Genomic DNA, 21,158 nt, shown 5'->3' on the forward strand with positions numbered 1-21,158 from the left:
GTTATTGGTTTGTGCTGAGGTAAAGCAAGTGTGTTAAATGTGTAAGTGGTCTACACTAAATATATCCCGGATATATTGCCATGCCTGTGGCTGACGATGGGAAATTAAGCATTGATATTTCTTTCTCTTTTTTTTTGCCTCCAGGGTTATTGCTGGGGCTCAGTGACTGCACCATGAATCCACTGCTCCAAGAGGCCATTTTTCCCCCTTTTGTTGCCCTTGTTGTTGTAGCCTTGTTGTGGTTATTATTGTTGTTGTTGATGTTGTTTGTTGTTGGATAGGACAGAGAGAAATGGAGAGAGGAGGGAAAGACAGAGAGGAGGAGAGAAACAGAGACACCTGCAGACCTGCTTCGCCGCCTGTGAAGCGACTCCCCGGCTTGAACCACGATCCTTGAGCCGGTCCTTGTGCTTTGTGCCACATGCGCTTAACCTGCTGAGCTACCGGCCGACCACCAAGCATTGATATTTCTACATTATATGACTTTATTGATCCATGAAATAATTTAGTTCTGAAGTTATACACAATAATAGTAAAACAGCATATCCTTTTCTGTCAAAGCTATGGAATTAGTTGATAGGAAAGTCAGATGTTTCACTTAAAAATGGAGGGGGGAAGAGGTTCAGGTGGGGGAAAGGAACCAAGAAGATAATAAATCTGTCTGGAATGTTTCCAGGCTACTAAAACTCATTATTATTTTCCCGTCAATAAGCAAAAGGCCATTGAAAGTGGAGACTAGTTTCTTAGGAGTAAAGAATTCAAAAAGCTTACATGTCTAGACAGAACAGGCAGGCAAGTAAAGACAGCCAGGCAAAGAAAAGTCACAGAGCTTAGTCCTTCCAGTTTTTCACTTGCAGTGGAGACAGAGACACCCTACAGCTTCTCCCTGTTAACAAGACAACAGTATGGGCTGGTGATAAATGACAACTGCTTCTTGATCTAAGTTTGGGGAATAATGACAAGTGATAGAATTGCCAATGACCTGGGGATAACATGCCCACCTACTAAGAACAACTTTGCCTTCAAGCATCTGCTGGGTTTCTTGTGAGAATGCAAGGTTTCATTCTTAGGATTTTTCAAAAATGTGTGGTGATAGTCAAAATTCATCTATGGTTTAGCTCAGCGCTGTATATTTTGTAACATCTGCTTTAAAGAAACAAAGTATTTAGAGGTATTTATGATTTATGTGGTCTAATTTTCTAAGAATATTAATTCCGTTTACACTGAATCACATCAATGGTTAAATTAGTTTAATATTTTGTTCTTCACAATGGCATAAAGTGACATTTGGGGAAAAAGCTAGGAATTAATTGATTTGATTTTAGTTTTAGGAAATTAGGGAATGCCTCCAGTACTTACGATAAACAATGTCTAGCCTAGCTGTAATGAAGTGGATCATAAATGCTCCAGATGTATCTTTTAAAATTTACAGGAAAAAAGTAGATGTTGGTGATCTTAGTTACACACCTTCCCCCAGGGGTGACACTGTTCTCAACTTCATGCCAATTATATCCATTATTCACTAAAAAAATGAAATGTATAAGTCTACTAGTCACTAGCTTAGCCTAGAAGCCTAAACTATTTGCAGATACAGGCACAACCTGAACTACTGCTTAATTTGTAGAGAAAACACAAATCTGGAAGCAGAGAAGCCACTGACTAAATTCTTTAATCTTTCTAGAGACTTAAGTTCCTTCTGAGAGAATGATCTTTGTTCTAACTCACTCAACTTGAGAGGGGTGACAGTAAGAACAAGGAGATGGAATGTTCTTTCGTAAAAGATAAAGGGCTAGTCACATACAAAACTCTAGCGCTTATATGAAATAAGTATATTTATATAAGATATAAATCCTTTGTATCTTACTCACATGGATAGGTATGAATATACTTAATTTTATTTTATAGTATAGTTCAATCAGAGTTGAGGGAGTGGCACTCATTCCTACTGGATAAGAACTTCCCTTTCTGTCTTGCTTTCCAAAACTTGCATTACAGTCTTTCTCAGCCTTTGTCTTTCAGACAGAGATGTAGCCTTGCTTTATTCTTCCCCCCACCCCAGAGAAAAATAGTCTGCTATACTCTGAAATTATTTCTTTAGGGATTTTTTTGAAGTCTGTTATATCTTCCTGGAGACAGAGTAGTCAGAATCACAGATGCAAAGTTTTGCTCTAGCAAAGAATTATCAAGCACTTGGCAACGTGATTATGCATTCATAAAAACAAAACAAAGGACAGCTATGTCAAAACCACAGTGTGATATCAATTCTTACCCCCCCCCCCATTGTGAAGAGGGAGGAGGGAGGTGCAAGGAGGGAAGAAGGAAGAGAAAGGAGGAATGAGGGAGGCAGGAGAAAGAAGGAGGAGAGACAAGAAAATGATGAACAGAAAATAGCAAAAAAATAAAAAAGAAAAGAAAAGAAAATAGTAAATGGCAGCAAGGATGTGGGAAAATTGGAAACATTGCACACCATTGGTGTGGTCACTACAAAAAAAAAAAAAGTGTGATGGTTCCTGGAAAAGCTAAAAATAGAATTACCCAACGATTAAGCAATTTGTCTGTCCAAGAAAATTGAAATCATGATCTAAAAGAGATATTTATACACCTATGTTTACAGTAGTATAACTCACAAAGTTCACAAAGAAGAATTAACCCAATTTTCCATTTATAAGTAAGCAAACTGTGGTATAGTATCTACATAAATGAAATATAGGATCTTCAGTAAAAAAGAAAGTCTAGTACACTATAACGTGTCTGGAGTGGAGGAAGGACACTATGCTAAATGAAATGTCAGTCACTAAAGGACAAATATTGTGCAGATTCATGAAGTACCCAATGTAGTTTGAGAGATATAAATTGGAATGGCTGTTGCCAAGGGCTGGAGATACGAATGTTACTTAATGGGTTTGGTGAATTTTCATTTTGAAATGAAAAGCTATGGAAATTTGTTGCATAATAGTGTAAAAGTATGGACTGAAGCTATGCTTAAGATTATTACGAAGGTACAAAATTACTAACACACACACACACATATAATACAAAACAACACCAGAAATAAACAAACAAAAAAGAATCCAAGTCCAAAGCTGTAAGTTTCAAAAAGGATTATGAAACCATTACAGAAAGCTAGGCAAAAGTCTACATCAAGCTGTGCCTACTACCAAGAACATAACCTCCCTGCTGAGAAAGGTCTTCTCTAAAGTTTTTGTCCATGGGTCTATGGTTCATCATTATCTTACCTCCCCAATAAGACAAGACCCACCCTATGCTCTTGTTATCTTTCCTTTAGAACCTAGAATATTATCATGTAGTTATAGTACTTTTTTCTTTTTTTAGATTTTAAAAAATATTTATTTATTTATTTCCTTTTTGTTGCCCTTGTTTTTATTGTTGTTGTAGTTATTATTGTTGTTGATGTCGTCCTTGTTGGATAGGACGGAGAGATATGGAGAGAGGAGGGGAAGACAGAGAGGGGGAGAGAAAGACACCTGCAGACCTGCTTGCTTCACTGCCTGTGAAACGAACTCCCTACAGGTGGGGAGCTGGGGTCTCGAACCGGGTTCCTTATGCTGGTCCTTGAGCTTTGCGCCACGTGCACTTAACCTGCTGCACTACTTCCCAACTCCCAGAACTTTTTTTTTTTTTTTTTAACGAAAGACTCAATAAATACTTGCCTGTTGGATTGATTGATGATGGAAAGGATAGGAATTATACATATAGATGAGGAGATCTAAGTTAAAACAGGTCCCATTTCATAATTTACTGTCTCAGTAAAGTCTACACAACTCCTTCTTTTTGTTACTATGTTATTTTAATGAGAGAGGTAGACAGAGGGAGACCAGAGCAATGATGAGCTCTGGCTTATAGTGGTTTTGGGGACTGAACCTGGGTCTTTGGAGCATCTTTCATGAAAGTCTTCTATGCTATTTCCCCAGCCCAAGTGTCCACGACTTCTCACATTCCTTTCATACATGATGAAAAGAGTAATAGTAACACCTTTACAGAGTTATTATGAAGAGTAAATGAATGAACATGACCAATAGAAGCCAGCAACTAATAATTGCCCAGTAAATACTGAAAAACTAACTATAGGATTAAGGGTAAATTTCTGAACTATTTTACAATAAATGTATCAGAACAATTTCTCAATTTACTTTTAAAATACTTATTTATGGACTTAATAAGAGAGATGGGAGAGTGAAAAGGCTATAGCACTACTCAGTTCTGGCACACTGTGGTGCCAAGGATTGAATTCACAGCCTTTGGGCCCTTAGGCATATAAATTGGTGCTCTAAAAAAGAAAGAAGAAAGAAGAAAAGAAAGAAGTATCTTCACTGCTAGTGAAGTGAACCCCCTACAGGTGGGTAGCAGGGGCTTGAACCCCTATCCTTGCCTGAGTGCTTGTACTTATATTACATGCGCTTAACCAGGTATGCCACCACCTGGCTCCTGGAAAGCCAATTTTCCAGAAAACATTACACCTAAGATGATAGTAAGCTACTACCAGAAGTTGTGTAGAGTGCTGTAACTGTCTCTTTTATTTTTTTTTAAATATTATTAGATAGAGACAGAGAAATTGAGAGGCAAGGGTAGGTAGAAAGGGAGAGAGACAGAGAAACACCTGCATCCCTGCTTCACCACTTGTGAAGCTTTCCCCCTGCAGGTGAGGACCAGGGACTTGAAACTGTATCCTTATGCACTGTAAGGTGTGCTTTTCCCCGGATGCACCACTGCCTGGCACCCCTGTAACTTTCTCTGACAGTTATTATACACCACAAGTAAGTCACTGCCTGGCGCCCCTGTAACTTTCTGACAGTTATTACACACCACAAGTAAGTCACTTGCTATTCATTAAAAATCCTCCTAGTATCTCTGTGCATACACATTATATAGAGTTACAGTCATAATTTAATACCTTTTGCAACAACTTTGTACAAACATTTTTTTTTTAAAGGACTCTTGAGCAAGAATTTCCAGGGTGCAACTACCTGACTAAAATCCTTGACTTTATAGTATTCTGTGCTTACTCTTCCTTTCCATCCACTCTCTCTTTTCATTCCCTCCCTCAACTGTTTAAAAGCCTTAAGGCCAAAAAGCACTATTAAAACACCAACCAAATGCTTTATAATTTATACAAATTTATTTCACAAATGAGGTGGCTGGTTAAGGTTCTATAACTTAGTATTAAACCCCCATCTGTCCAACAGACTGTTACTGAAAACGCTGAAGGTCAGAACATCACTCGAGTAAAGAGACTAAGAAGTGAAAAATTCCGTGTCTCACCCAGTTCCACATCTTGATCGTCTGTGAGTACAAGGATAATGTTGGGTCGGATGTTTTTTCGTTCCTGCTGTATCCGTCCTCTGAACCTTGGAGATCTAACAGTTGAACAGAGCCCCCCAAGCAGTTCAGCGCCCAGGAGAGCCCAAACCAGAGCACAGCAGGAATACTTCATTGTGTTTGGTCCAGTGTTGCAAAAGCAACTGTATGTCTCAGCCTCCTGGTTTCTGCAGGTCTGGACAGTCTGAGGAAAAAAAAAAAAAAGGAGCGAGACTAAAATGTAATCGCAGTCCCAAACACAGTTGCAATAATAAGGGCTATAACCAAGGGAGAACTGGCACATAAACTGGCAGAATAAGGACAGCAGCACATGAGTCAGAAGCAGCAAACCCTCACAGGGAAACTCTCACTGGCTTTGGGTAGGTTTTTAAGCACTTGATTATTTTGCAAATTCACTTCTGTCCTTTATTCTCATTCCAACTTTTCCTGTTTCAATTCACAGCCAAAATATAACTTCTAACAACACAAAGATTGAATGCAAAAGCTTTCTGACAAGAGCTAATACCTTGAATTAGGTATCTTGGTTGAATAATCAATTTCTACATTCAGTGGTATTCAGAACATCTGCAGATGGGGTCCTAGACAGGAGAGAGGGGAAAAAAAACAAAGGTAATGTCAGTCAAGAATTTTGATACCTATTTGGTCTATGGTCGCCTCTTGACTACTACATACATGATTGTGCATATCACACACACACACAAAAACAAACACACATACACACACAAACACACACACACCTTTGTTTCTTCACTCCAAAAGGGGGAAACAACATTCCAAATTGTGAACAAATAGCATCTTCATATCATAATCACGTCCAGAAAACATTGGGAAGGGTCTCATGCCTGCTCACACTCTAACAGTACTTTAAATAACCCCAATGAAGCTAATGATTAGGAAGAAAGCTCAGTGACAGTAAAACCAGCACTTATGGAGAATGTGCAAATCCAAGTATTCGTTGCGAGGGGGCGTCATAGGGAAACGTTAAACTCCCCAAGGATATTGAGTATTTATCAGGCATGCTGCAATGTAGAGCTGTCATTTGTCATCAGCCTTAGAACACTACCCAGGAAAGTTCTTTCTGCTGACAAATACTTCAGAGTAAGTAAGTGGGAGAACAACTGTTTTCCACCCCACCCCCCAACTATCCTCTATCAATCACCATGGGAAGGAGCACTCCCTCTGGGGAAGACTGGTCCCTCTGTCCAGCCTGGGTCCTCTTCCTTGGAGCCAGTGCCTAAGGGGGCAGAACACTCCTCTGTCTGTCAGCACCAGCTCCATGGCTATCAGGACCTGGTATAATGCTGGCAGCACTGAGGCTTGGCTTTACAGCAGATCTAAACCTACAGAGCACAATGACTGATGGACTTGGAGGCTGGAGGTTAAAGACTACCTTTTCAAAAATAACTAAATAAATAAAATCTAGAGGGGAGGAGCATTGCGACACTTTTGCAGATCTTCAGCGTTCACAGGAAAAGACTTTTGAAAGGGCTGGAAAAATACCCCTTACACACACACACACACACACACACACACACACCTTTCTCTTCAGTATCACTAGGGAGCAACTGTATGGGAATTTGGGCTGCCTAAAAATTAATTAGATAGTAACTTGTTTCATCAGTCACTTTGTCCCCACACACCTGAAGGTCTGTATTTTAAAAAATATTTATTTATTTATTCCCTTTTGTTGCTCTTTTTTTTTTAATTGTTGTAGTTATTATCGTTGTCATCGTTGTTGGATAGGACGGAGAGAAATGGAGAGAGGAGGGGAAGACGGGGATCCTTATGCCAGTCCTTGCGCTTTGTGCCACCTGAGCTTAATCCAATGCGCTACCGCCTGACTCCCTGTATTTAAAAATATATATTTATGTTCGAACCCCGGCTCCCCACCTGCAGGGGAGTCGCTTCACAGGCAGTGAAGCAGGTCTGCAGGTGTCTATCTTTCTCTCCTCCTCTCTGTCTTCCCCTCCTGTCTCCATTTCTCTCTGTCCTATCCACCAACAGCAACAACAATAATAACCACAACAATAAAACAACAAGGGCAACAAAAGGGAATAAATAAATAAAATAAATTAAAAAATATATATTTATTTATTTATTCCCTTTTGTTTCCCTTGCTGTTTTACTGGAGAAACGGAGAGAGGAGGGGGAGACAGAGAGGAGAAGAGAAAGATAGACACCTGCAGACCTGCTTCACCACCTGTGAAGCGACTTCCCTGCAGGTGGGGAGCCGGGGTCTCGAACCGGAATTCTTCCGCCGGTCCTTGCGCTTTGTGCCACCTGCACTTAACCCGCTGTGCTACCGCCGGACACGCAGGTCTGTATTTTGATCTGCAATGATCAGCGTCAGATAAATAGGCATTATGGATTAAGTGTGAGCACTGCCTATCAGGAGAAAAGGGACTCCATTCTCACTTTCATGCCTTCAGTTCTTGATGGTGATAGGAGCAATGAAGAAGAAAGATGGAGCACTGTTTACCAGTCACATACATTATTTGGCTTCACAAACACACACACACACCAGTTATTTTAGACTTCATGAGATGTTCTGTAAATAATTCTAAAGTCTTTCTTTCTCTCCTTTCTATCTTTCTTCCTTTCTCTCTCTCTCTCTCTCTCTCTCTCTCTCTTTTGTTCTGCAGTCTGTAATTACCAAGACAGAGAGACAGAAAAAAGGAGACTCAACAAGAAATAGATTTCTCTTAAACAAACAAACAAACAAAAATCTAGCATCTGCAGCAAGGCAGCTCTGACTGCATTATCTGCCGAGCAACAAACAGCCTCCCATTGATTTTTGTAACTCTGAGAAAGTAAATATGCAATGCTTGGTGTTTCTTTTTCTTTTTCTCCTCTTTTTCTTTCTTTCTTCTTCTTTTTTTTTTTAATATTAACTCCAAGTTACTTCAATGATTGCTGTGCACTTGGAGCACAGAAAGCTGACAACTGTTGTGCACTAATGGTGTGGTTTCTGTGCATTTGCTTTACATCATGAGAAAACTTATATGAGGATGAAAGAAGAGGAAAATGAAATAAATTAGATGTCAACCAAAATTTCTGACCCACAAACATGCACCAGGCTATACTGTTTCTAGGCTAGGGAAACAGCCTAATGGTTAGGCAAAGGACTTTCATACCTGAGGCTCTGAAGTCCCAGGTTCAGTCTCCAGCACCACCACAAGCTTGAATTGAGCAATGCTCTGATAGTTCTTTATCTCTGTATTTCTCTCATTAAGTAATTAAAATATTAAAAAGATTTCCTGGATGGTTTATTCCATTAAGTAGCAAAACTTTGCTCACCTTTCCAAACCCACAAGGGTGAGTAAAGAACAAATAGGCCTCCTTGTGACTGCTACATACATAATCCAAGCGGAGCTGGTAGCAATGGCCTGGTGAATAGACAGACTGCATAATGCAAACAGTGCCATTCAGAGTTTAAATAATCAGCCACTCTCAAGACTGAAAATTCTCGACAATTACGATGTTGATAACATTCCCTGGAACCCGATCACTATCTCTAGTCATTCTTTATCTTATTTACTTTGCTTCTTCCTTTTAGGAAAAAGAAAATTAACTTTAATGGCACTTTGTATAACTACATTGAAAGTCATTTCCTAATTTTTTAAAGAAAGGAGAGCCTAGTATTTACCTAACAAGTGACCTTCCTTTCTGGTGAGTTTAAGTTTCAGAAGAGACCTACAGTTTATTCTGCGCCAGCTTATTGTTGCTTCGGGGAATTCAAATGTAAAAGCACAGAAAATGAGTGGTAAGAAATTCAACTTTTAGACAGTTCTAGTCAGCAGGATCTTCCTGTTTTTACTCTTATCTCCTTCATTAACACACATACAGCACACAAGTCTAAAAACAAACAAACAAAAAAAGAGTGCACAGACAATCCTTTATTTAAAAAATAATCTTTAAAACCTGTCATCCTCTTGCTTAGGTACCAGTTCAGAAGGAAAATAAGTTAAAAAAAAAAAAAGGGGAGAGAGAGGAAAGCTGACACAAAGGAGACAAGGATGCAAAGCTTGAATTGGATACTTTGTGGAGGACAACAAGTGTCCTTAGAAACTAACAATTTGTCTAGAGAAATACTAGAAAATGAGAGAAATGTAAGAAGAGGTTTTTCTCACACATGGAATGGGAACTTGAGGAATGAGGTTGTATTCATAAATGAGGACCAGAACACAAGTTGCCTTTTCTCTCAGCCGTAAGATGAAAACGCCAATTGTAGCTGTGGCCAATTGGTGTGGCAAGTTTCAGGACTTTGTTTAGGGTAGTGAAGCCAAGTTATAAATGGGACATTAAAAGGTTCAGATCCCAAACAGAAGGAAAATAGATTAAACGGACTGGAGAGATTTCAAGCCTACTAGACAGAAACTCTACTTCACATATGCATGCCGAGCAATTTCCTGACTAAACTGAACACCTACTTCATTGGCCCTGCATGTCTGAGGAAATCCCTTCCCTACTCTCACCCCTCTGCCCCTCTGCCCCTCTGCCCCTCTGTCCCTGCCCCAATCTGGGTAGTTGGCGCCAAGGTAGTGGGTTTGGAGCAGTATGCAGAAAGGGTTCTGTTCTGTTCTGTTCTGTTCTATGTAGCAGCTCAGGGACTTTTTTTTTTTTTTTTTTTTTTTTTTGGTGGGGGGTGAGGTTGAAGGAGAGGAAGGGATCCCAACACCCTTTCAGAGAATCCATTAGGTCACAACTTTTTTTGGGGGGTCATCATTGGGACTTCATTGCTACTGACTGACTTCTTCAGATAAAAATACAGAGACAGAGAGAGAAAAAAAAGACACCACAGTACTGAAGTTTTTTCAGAGTGGGAGCCAGGCTTAAACCCACACCATATCCATGAGATAATAACTATTTTATAAGCTTACTAACTTTTTTTCCACTCACTTTGTTAATATTCATACTGATGGTTAAGAAAAACATTCAGGTAAACATAAGATTTGCAATAGTAATGCCACTTTACTCACCAATATTTTTTGGTTTGAAAAATAATTATCTTTATAAATATGTAATTTCACATCTAAGAATAAAACCATTATTATTGTGATTTTTTTTTCATTTTAAAGAATTTACTGGGGGTGCGGTGTTGGGCGGCAGCACACTGGGTTGAATGTACATAGTAAGAAGCACAAGTACCTATACAAGGCTCTCAGTTTGAGTCCCGGCTCCTCATCTGCAGGGAGTCACTTTACAAGCAGTGAAGCAGGTCTGCAGGTGTCTCTCTTTCTCTCTCGTTCTCTATCTCCCCTCCTCTCTCAATTTACTCTTGTCCTGTTCAATAAAATGGGGGGGGGGGATGACTGCCAGGAACAGTGGATTCGTAGTGCCAGCACTAAGCCCCAACCCTGGAAGCAATAATAAAATAATAAAAATGCAATTTTTGTCATCACCACTTTGGTGGGGTGACTATCAGATAGAAACAGAAATAAACAGGCTGGGAGGCGGGGTGGGGTGGGAGGTCACAGCACTAAAGCCTCCTCCTGTGTGATAGAGGCTGAATTCAAACCTGGATTGTGCACACAGCCAAGCGCAATGTGAGTCATTTTGCTAACCTGTCGCATTATTGTTTTCACCCAAAAGAAAAATTTAAAACATTGACCACTTTAAGTAGGAAAAGATATAATTCACATAAGCAAAATCTCTGGGGGGTCCTCAGAAAAATTGATAATTTAAATTGTATTTATTTATATTTATTTATATTTATTTATTTCATAGCGACAAAGAGGCATGGAGAGGGGAGGGAGGGAGGAGGCACCTTCAGCACTGTTCCACCACTAAGGAAGTTCCCTCCTGCAGATGGAGACAGGGGGATTGAACCTGGGTCCTTGTACACTGGTAATGTGTGTACTCAACCTAATATGACAACACCTGACCCTGCAAAGATTAATAATTGAAAGGGATCTTCATCCCAAAGAGTTTACAAGTTGCTTGTTGAAAGTACACTGGGACCAACACAACAATTGCCACCTCAACATGCTTCACTTCAGACTGTGTCCAGAGACTACACGTGTGGAATGAGAACCCTTCAGCTTCATTACTCGGGTGAGACCTTTCCTTTCATAGTATACTCTAATTCCATCTCAGGTGGTTCACTTTCTAACAAAATCCCAAAACCTAGATATACACCAGTTTCTGTGAGAGAGAGCATATCTTCACACGAATCCGTAAACTACTGCAAAATATATACCTGAAAGCAGAAGTACACTAGAGTTAGCAGTGAGCATCCCCCTAACACTTCCTCTCCACTATTCCAAGCTTTGGGTCCATGATTGCTCAACAACTTGTTTGGCTTCGTATGTTAACTCTCTTTTCAGTCACCAGGTTCCAGATGTCATCAGGATGCCGGCCAGGCTTCCCTAGACTGAAGACCCCACCAATGTGTCCTGGAGCTCTGCTTCCGCAGAGACCCACCCTACTAGGGAAAGAGAGAGGCAGACTGGGAGTATGGACTGACCAGTCAACGCCCATGTTCAGCGGGGAAGCAATTACAGAAGCCAGACGTTCCACCTTCTGCAACCCACAATGACCCTGGGTCCATGCTCCCAGAGGGATAGAGAATGGGAAAGCTATCAGGGGAGGGGGTGGGATATGGAGAATGGGTGGTGGGAATTGTGTGGAATTGTACCCCTCCTACCCTATGGTTTTGTTAATTAATACCTTCTTAAATAAATTTTAAAAAAGTACACTGGGGGAGTCCAACAGTAGTGCAGCGGGTTAAGCGCACGTGGCGCAAAGAGCAAGGACCTGCGTAAGGATCCCAATTCGAGCCCCCGGCTCCCTACATGCAGGGGAGTCACTTCATAAGTGGTGAAACAGGTCTGCAGGTGTCTATCTTTCTCTCCCCCTCTCTGTCTTTCCCTTCTCTCTTCATTTCTCTCTGTCCTATCCAACAAGGATGACATCAATAACAACAACAATAATAACTACAACAATAAAACAACAAGGGCAAGAAAAGGAAATAAATTTAAAAAAATTTTTTTAAGTACACTGGATGCTATCTCCCATATTCACTTCTTATTTCCCATGTATCACTTACACAGGAAGCCCTCACCTTTCCCTCCAAGCTAGTAGAGTTTGTTCTGTTCATAAACTATACCCTCCCCCCTTCAGAAACATGGACACTGCCTTAAGTTATAATCATACAAGACTTCATGGTGAGCGATGAAGTTCTATGTGTTGTTGTTGTTTTAAATCTGAGGGTAATGCAGAACCTTATTACTGAAGACCACATACCTAAAGTGTGTGTGGAGACAAGATCAGAACAAGCCACTCAAAACACAAAGAAACTTCTCACGGGTGAGGCAAAAGTACTTCTTCTATTACAAGGCAAATCTATAGTTAAGAGTAGGGGAGAAAAAAAAAGGAGGGCATCAGAACCAATTAAAACAGTAAGGAAGACTAAGCCAGGAACACACAATTATCTAAAGCTGCGTTTCGCTTTCGCCACAACGTGCTTAGTATGAGTGAAGCCACATGGGTTACCTCACCCCGAGCCCCCACCTCCCGTGTACACACTCGCATTTTAGGGGCAAGTCTAAATGATCCTTTCCTCTTAATTTTGTTTTCAAGTTCCCCATATATCACTTATTTTCTTTGAAGAAAGCCTTCAGGATGTGCTTTCTGCTTTATGATATATATACGACTATGAAGGAACTAATTTCTTCTTTTAAAGATCCCATTTCTGGCAAAGTTCATCTTATGTTAATCCCCAGAAAGCCAGTTTTCCTATCTAATTTATTACAACTCCAAGTGAGGAAGACAGACAACAGTCTCCTCTGGTGCAGTAACATTTTTATAACCCTCTCAGGATACATCTCTTCCCACACCAATGACAACTGCAAAGTACAAATCTCTGACCTGGATCACCTTTGGAGAAAGGTTTAACTAAATGACGAGCTCTTCCTACAACAGTGCTTGATTTTCTTCTCTTTCTTTTCCTTATTACTACTTACCCCCCTTCCCTATCTCCAACATGAGGAATACTGAAATGGGAAGTGATCTTGAAAAGTCATCTGTTTACAAAGTTGTTAGTACCCATTATTTCTGGTCATAGTGAGGTGGTGAGTTAAATTTCACTTATGCCTACATTGTATTTTTTTTTTTAATGATCTGATGTGTTATGCAAGTAGAAATGAGTAAATATAAGCTTTCTGGTTTTTCTCTGTTTTGTCATGCTGGGAAATGACAGTTAAAGCAGTCGAGCAGTGATCAAATGAGGTGAGAGGTTAGAACAAGAAATAAAATTTGGAGACAGTCCCACAAAGCATGGAACTAGAATCACATTAAAATGACCAGGATATGGGTCCATACTCCCAGAGGGATAAAGAACAGGAATGTTTCCAACAGATGGGGATGGGATGTGATACTCTGGTGGTGGAAATTGTATTCCTCTTATCCTATGGTCTTGTTGATCGTTATTAAATTTTTAAAAAATGAAGTATCTTGATATATATATATCAGTATATTACTGACCCAGTAGAGTGTGAGCCTTGCCATGGTCAAGGCCCTGGGTTTGAACCTGGGCAGCACTGAAACGGTGCCTGAAAATAATGTTTTAAAACAACATCATACATCTACTGACAAGGAAAACAAAACAAAACTTTATTAAAAAGAAAAAGGCAAAAACATTGGCTAATGAGGAACAGAGGAATATTTTTTCAAATCAATTCCACCCTCCCTCTCACCCCCTGTTGAGAGATGAATTACTCAAACCATTTCTGAAGTCAAAATTCCCCAGTAGTGTCATGTTCCTTTCAATATACTCTCAGCTTTCCTGCTTCCATGCCAGGTCTTCTGGGTCAGCCATATACTGAAAAATCCATTTTGTAAAGCTTAGCTGTTTTCCTTTGCCATGAGGGATATGCAAAAAAGGAATTAGAGTTCTCTTCTTAAACTAGAGATCCTTTCTTAAAGACAAGTGTTTGATTAGATAACTATTGTTCTCTTCCCCTATACCAGCAGATATTTAAACTACAGCTCTTTCTTTTTTTTAATATTTATTTTCCCTTTTGTTGCCCTTGTTTTTTTATTGTAGTTATTATTATTGTTGTTGTTACTTATGTCATCCTTGTTGGATAGGACAGAGAGAGATGGAGAGAGGAGGGCAAGACAGAAAGGGGGAGAGAAAGTCTGTGAAGCGACTCCCCTGCAGGTGGGGAGCCGGGGGCTCAAACTGGGATCATTAAGCTGGTCCTTGTGTTTTGCACCACGTGCGCTTAACCCACTACGCTACCGCCTGACTCACTACAGCTCTTTTCTTTACAGTAAGCTAGATTTTTTTTCTGTTTCCAGCCCTCATAAATACTTAAACTACAGTTTCTTTCTCAATAATAATGTTATTTAAACCAGAGTGTCTCCCCAGCTAATAGATGTAAATTAAAATCTTTTTTTAATACTAATATACAATAACAGATATAAGCTAAAGTTTCTATCTTAGTAGTAAGTCTAACTTACTACTAATTACTACTAAATTACTAATAATTTCTTTTTTATTATCTTTATTTATTTATTGGATAAGGACAGCCATAATCAAGAAGGAAGAGGATGATAGAGAGGGAGAGAAACAGAGAGGTACCTGTAGCACTGCTTCACCATTCACAGAGCTTTCCCCTGCAGGTGGGACCCGGGGCTTGAACCTGGGTCCTAGAACACTGTAACATGTGTGCTCAATCAGGTGCACCAACACCCAGCCCCTCTAACTAAATTTTTAAAATAATAATTAAAACAACAACAACAACAACAACAACAATTTTTCACCTCTCATTACTCTATTATAACACCTGAGAGACAAGTGGTGAACTTGCCAGGGGTAGTGGAGCAGAGCTGTTGTATCTCTTCTCTCTCTGAAAAGAAAAAATGGGAGAAAAAACTTGGGCACAAGAAACTGTTCAGCAGCATTGCGGGAGTTCCTCTTAGTAACATAGGTACACAGACACATACACATGCACACGCACATGCGCACACATCACATTAAAAAAAGTTTATTAAGGGTATTTTAGAGAATACCAAAGGTCCCAAGGCTAACACTTGCCTAGATTCTTTCAGATAAGAATTGACTAAACAAAGTGACATAAACATTATGTAAAGGGTCAGAGGACCTGATTCTGTTGTTGCTTCACGAGGACTTCATCATTCCAGGCTGACTTTTTCACATAGAAAGAAAAAGGGAAAGATACCATAGCAATGACATGCTGACATTTCCTCTGTTGTGGTGGGAATTGGACTTAAACTTGGGTTATTCTCATGGCAGAGCAGGTGCACTATCCAATAAGCTGTTTTCCTTACTGGTAACTAATTTTCTTGAAGCAAACTACAAATTGTCCACATGTCGGACAGCAGTCATCAGTTTCAATGGTCACAATGAGAAACAAGAAAATGGAGGAGAAAAAAGATTAGTGGACTTGCAAAAAGATGTGTATTATAAAATTTTAGTTAAAATAGGCTTGTTGAAGCTTGGGGATATGGATCAACCTGTCAACATCCAGGTACAGCGGAGAAGCAATTGCAGAAGCCAGACCTCCCACCTTCTGCACCCCATGAAGATCTTTGGTCCAGGGGTTGGGCAGTAGTGCAGTGTGGCATGTGGCACAAAGCGCAAGGACCGGCATAAAGATCAGGGTTTGAGTCCCAGCTGCCCACCTACAGGGGAGTTGCTTCACAGGCGGTGAAGCAGGTCTGTAGGTGTCTATCTTTCTCTCCCCCTCTCTGTCTTCCTCTCCTCTCTCCATTTCTCTCTGTCCTATCCAACAACAACGACATCAATAACAACAATAACTACAACAATAAAAAAAAAAGGGCAACAAAAGGGAAAAAAAAAAGATCTTTGGTCCATAGTCCCAGAGGGTTAAAGAATAGGGAAGGTTCCAATGGAGGGGAGGGGATACAGAACTCTGGCTGTGGGAACTGTATGGAATTGTACCCTTCTTATCCCACAGTCTTGTCAATCATTATTAAATCACCAATAAAATTTAAAAGTAGGCCTGTTGAAAGGATAGCAGTATTGATAAAAAGAACTTTAAAAGTGGCTGTAGGCATCTTAGCTAGATCTTATAGTGTATGGTTTCTTACATTGGGTTCCATTAAATTAACTTTGCATTTATTTGTTTTATCTTATTTGGACTGAAGTATCTTTAGTTATTGCATGAATCGCATTAGCTGATAAGTAAATGATAAGTAAATGATAACTAAACTCTGAATGCTAATGATTACTAGAATAAAGCTATATCTGTCACACAGAATGCCAAGGGGCAACAATACTCAATTTATCCAGTCATGTACTGGAGATGTTACTATCTTGTAGTTATAGAACCAAGAAATAGAGGAAGAAACAACTAGAATACCTTTCAGGAGAGTTTCATGACTTCAACCTGGAAGTGACTTGATAGTCTAATATTTCATTGGTTAAATGTAATCATTTGGTCCGGTCCCATTCAACTGCAAAGACTGGGAAATTTGGTAGAATAATTGAGTCCTATTTGGGGCACATCTGATTAAGTTTTCACAGTATAGTGTGCAAGAACTAAGATTCAAGCCCCTGGTCCCCACCTTCAGGGGGGAATCTTCACAAGTGGTGATGCAGGGCTGCAGATGTCTATCTTTTTCCCTCTCTATCTCTCTATCTCCTCCCTCCTATCTCAATAGTTCTGTCTCTATACAGAGAGAGAGAGAGAGAGAGAGAGAGAGAGGGAGAATATTTGAGTCCTATTATCTATGCTACAAGCACCAACTTTCATTAGTACCTCATGTATTTGTGTAACAGAATTCAAGTGATGAAAATGCATGGTCTTGGGCCTAGGATACAGTTCAGTTGCTGAGCAAATGCTTCTCATGTGAGGCCTCGAGTGTCATCCCCACTAACAAAAATCAGTCTTCTTTATAGCTTACAGTTCAATGTTTTCTATTTACTAAAATTGCAGTGCTAAAAAGTTTGAGGTTTTTTGGTTATATTTCATTTCACATTGTCACCTTGCTATACATAACGTGATACAATACACATTTATTTTAAAGTTTTATGACCCCCGTGTTAAATTCAAATTGAGGAAAATAGTTTTGAAAGGCAACTAGATGCTTTATTTCTATTTCAAAAGCACTTCTCTAAATGCTTTCTTATAATTCAAATCTTTGAAGAGGAACATCTAACTTTATAAAGCCACAGTCAAGAGAATTTCACTAACCAGCAGTTTTTTTTTTTTTCCATGTTATCAAGTTCAACAGTAATAGAGTGCTTTCTAACACATTTTCAGGGCTTACATACAGAGTAGAGACACAAGTTCCTTCTGAGGGCCCCTGCTGACCTTACATAAAAGGATGAGCAAGGAAGGTAAGTCTAGGAAATAGTGTGAAAGGTGAATGTACATTTCAAAAGACAAGGAAAGTTTCTAGCTCAAGACCTAAATACGGATTATGAGGAATACCTCTCCCCCCCCCACCAGACTTATTATTTACAGAAAAATATATTTTAAAAAGAGTCAGATATTTACACTTAAGTCAACTCCTTGGTTCAGAGATATTTTCAAGGAAATGTTAAAATTTAGCCTAATGTTAAATTTCATCTCAAAAATACTTTCAGGGGCCAGGTGGTGGCACACCTGGTTGAGCGCACATATCACAATGCGCAAGGACCCAGGTTCGAGCCCCTAGTCCCCACCTGCAGGGGGAAAGCTTCATGAGTGGTGAAGCAGGGCTGCAGATGTCTCTCTGTCTCTCTCCCCTTGTATTTCCCCCTACTCTCTCGATTTCTGGCTGTCTGTATCCAATAAATAAATAAAGATAATTAAAAAATTCATAATTTATGCTGGAAAATATTGTCTTGAGACTTTTTGTATTATTGGTTAGATGGATAATTCTGTCTTTCACTGACAAAATCACATTTAAGTTATGGTTTATATATACTTAAAACCCTCTGCTACTTCAGATACAATCTGCAAATTAGTTGTATATATACCTCCCAACAGGAATCTGTATATTTACCAAGAAAAGGAGCAAAGCTATTTAAATTTCAAGTGAAATTCATGCCTGCCATTGCAGAAAATATCATTACCATAAAAAAAAAAACCTGAAGAAGTAAAAAAAATTAATTTATGTGGGACTGGGTGGCAGCTCACTTGGTTCAGAGCACAAGTTGTTAAATTTCAGAGCACAAGTTGTTAAATTAATGTTAAATTTCATCTCAAAAATACTTTCAGGGGCCAGGTGGTGGCACACCTGGTTGAGTGCACATATCACAATGCGCAAGGACCCAGGTTCGAGCCCCCAGTCCCCACCTGCAGAGGGAAAGCTTTGCGAGTGGTGAAGCAGGTCTGCAGGTGTCTCTCTGTCTCTTTCCCCCTCTATCTCCCCTTCTCCTCTCAATTTCTGGCTGTCTCTATCCAATAAATAAATAAAGATCATAAAAAAATTTAAAAAAGAAAAAGTAATTTATTACTATAAGGCACTTACAAAGAATGTAAAATGTATGTTATTATTGACATCTGTCTGATTTATGGCAGTTTTGATCATTCAAATTCATCTATTTACTCTCAAGTCATTAGTGGGACAGAGGGGAAACTTATCAGTATCTTCAGGTAGATTAGCACCTTGTGAGATACTACTGTAGGAGTATTTTTAAACATCTGTTAACATCTATTTATTCTAATAATATTACTTGCATCAAAGACCTATGGTACATTGAAACTACTACTGTTATAAAGGAGTAAGATTTTAAAACTTTTTAATTTGTAAGATCTTATACAATGAAAAATTTAGGTCATCTTTGGTCTATACTTCCAGAGGGATAAAGAATAGCTATCAGGGGAGGGGATGGGATATGGAGATCTGGTGGTGGGAATTGTGTGGAGTTGTACCCCTCTTACCTTATGGTTTTGTTAATGTCTCCTTTTTTAAAAATAAATAAATAAATAAATAGAAAAATTTAGGTCATATTGTCTGTCACTCAAAGCCACTGTTTACCATATTTACAAATGGTATCCCTGAAAAAGCTCAGATTATGACTGATGTTAGGACACATTTACATTTACTAGCAATGGAGAAATAGCTTTATAAATGTATATTTACAGTTGAACCAGCCAGTTCGTACATGCCAATACCCAGTGGTATCCCACTTCTAGAATTTATTTCCTCACTAACTGTTCTGCTTTAAGTCTTCATTTCTTTGCACACACAAGAACAAGTACTTGTCACACAAAAGAGCTGATATAATTAAACCAGAAGATGTGCCCCATAAGTAAAATCAGCCACTCATGAAAGTGGGTCACCAGAGGCCATTTCAAACAATTCATATTTCAAAGTCATCTAAAGTAATCCCTCCTCTCTACTGACTTGGTTTCCATGATGTCCTAAGCACATGCGAGATGCCAAAAGAAGCTTATTAAAACCTGATGTGATATTAGAGATTATAATGCAGCAGGGTTGAGCTGATTTTAATATCTGAGTCTTCAAAAAGGAAAGCGATATTCAATTATATTTGTAAGCTTGCAAAAGCATTGTGCATATAAAGGTAGGTGATGTCTACTTGCTAATTAATGTAAGAAATAATAAGAATTCTTCCCTGTAGGCTGAATTGAATTCATTTATAAAACGTGGATATAAAAGTAGAGCTGCGATAAAAAGTGTTCCCTGGTGGATAGATTTGGAAATCACACAAGCACTTTACGAGTATAAATATTGAGGAGCTTGGACAGTTTAGACAATTCTTTAGAAATTTTTAAATCTCCAGTATTCTCCAGAATTCTTTTGACTCACTATGGTGAAACAAGAAAATGCATTTGATGACTTTATTTATTTTTTTGGTTCCTAATATTTTTTATTGTTGCAAATGTGTGTACTTACTGTTTTTCCTTTCCTTTTTTAAAAATTTTTTATTAGTAGTGGGTTACAAGAATGAAAGGCCACAGGACATAGTTCAACACTGCAACCACCATCAAAGTTCTTTGTCCTCACCCTCCCACCTCCCAAAGATAATCACCAAAGTTCTCACAAAGTCTTCAAAACTGTTTGTTTTGCAAATTTGTATGTATTAGTTCTCTAGACTGTACATGAGTGAAACTATCCAGTAGTTGCTGATGACTTTAACTTACTAATTAGTAGAATAAGACTCTTACAATTACTTAATTTGATTGCCCAAGATATTAACTGTAGTCTCTAGTTCTGGTGGATCACTGGAGGTTTTATTTATTTGTTTCTTTCCCCCTGGCTTCTTTTCTGTTTCCTGATTATATCTGCTTTCACTCATGGATGAAAATGCAAAGAACTGGGAGTCGGGCGGTAGCGCAGCGGGTTAAGCGCATGTGGCGCAAAGCGCAAGGACTGGCATAAGGATCTCGGTTCGAGCCCCTGGCTCCCCACCTGCAGGGGAGTCGCTTCACAGGTGGTAAAGCAGGTCTGCAGGTGTCTATCTCTGTTCATTTCTGTCCTATCCAACAACAATGACATCAGTAACAACAATAACTACAACAATAAAACAAGGGCAACAAAAGTGAATAAATAAATAAATATTTAAAAAAAGAAACTTAAAAAGAAAATGCAAAGAACTGAATTTGATTTGTGTCTGGTCCTCCATGGCAGTATTCTTTGCATACAGTTTCGTTACTATTTTGAGACTGAAAGATTTGTAAACCATTTTGCCAAAGCAGCAAAAAAAGCAGAAAACTAGTGCTCAGACCATCTTCACCTCATTAATAAAGGTAAACTGAGCCTCAGGCAGGTGCTTTAAACCTTTTCATGAGCTTTACATGAACTGAGACAACTGAACATTCACAGACAAGATCAGACACGAGAAAAGGGGTTAACTAACCTGGACATTAGAATTAACA

At 39.1% G+C, this 21,158-nt stretch overlaps 1 protein-coding gene across 5 annotated transcripts in view; it reads right to left on the reverse strand.

Annotated features, from left to right (window-relative positions):
* SULF1 (sulfatase 1) overlaps positions 1–21,158 on the reverse strand; it is a 206,265-nt gene that overhangs the window by 87,531 nt on the left and 97,576 nt on the right. For 4 of the 5 annotated variants that reach the window (XR_009552142.1, XM_060200519.1, XM_060200502.1 and 1 more), the window contains exons 3-4: positions 5,843–5,915; positions 5,281–5,521 (exon numbers count right to left, since the gene is read on the reverse strand). Coding sequence is in view for 4 of the 5 variants with exons in the window: in XM_060200519.1 (XP_060056502.1) it covers positions 5,281–5,452 (172 nt within the window). In the remaining variant the exon portion in view is untranslated. Of the gene's footprint in view, positions 1–5,280; positions 5,522–5,842; positions 5,916–8,634; positions 8,656–21,158 lie in introns of those variants that run through there. The other variant, XM_060200509.1, reaches the window with a different exon arrangement.

The sequence above is a fragment of the Erinaceus europaeus genome, chromosome 1 (assembly GCF_950295315.1).
Source record: "Erinaceus europaeus chromosome 1, mEriEur2.1, whole genome shotgun sequence".
Taxonomy (NCBI): Eukaryota; Metazoa; Chordata; class Mammalia; order Eulipotyphla; family Erinaceidae; genus Erinaceus; species Erinaceus europaeus.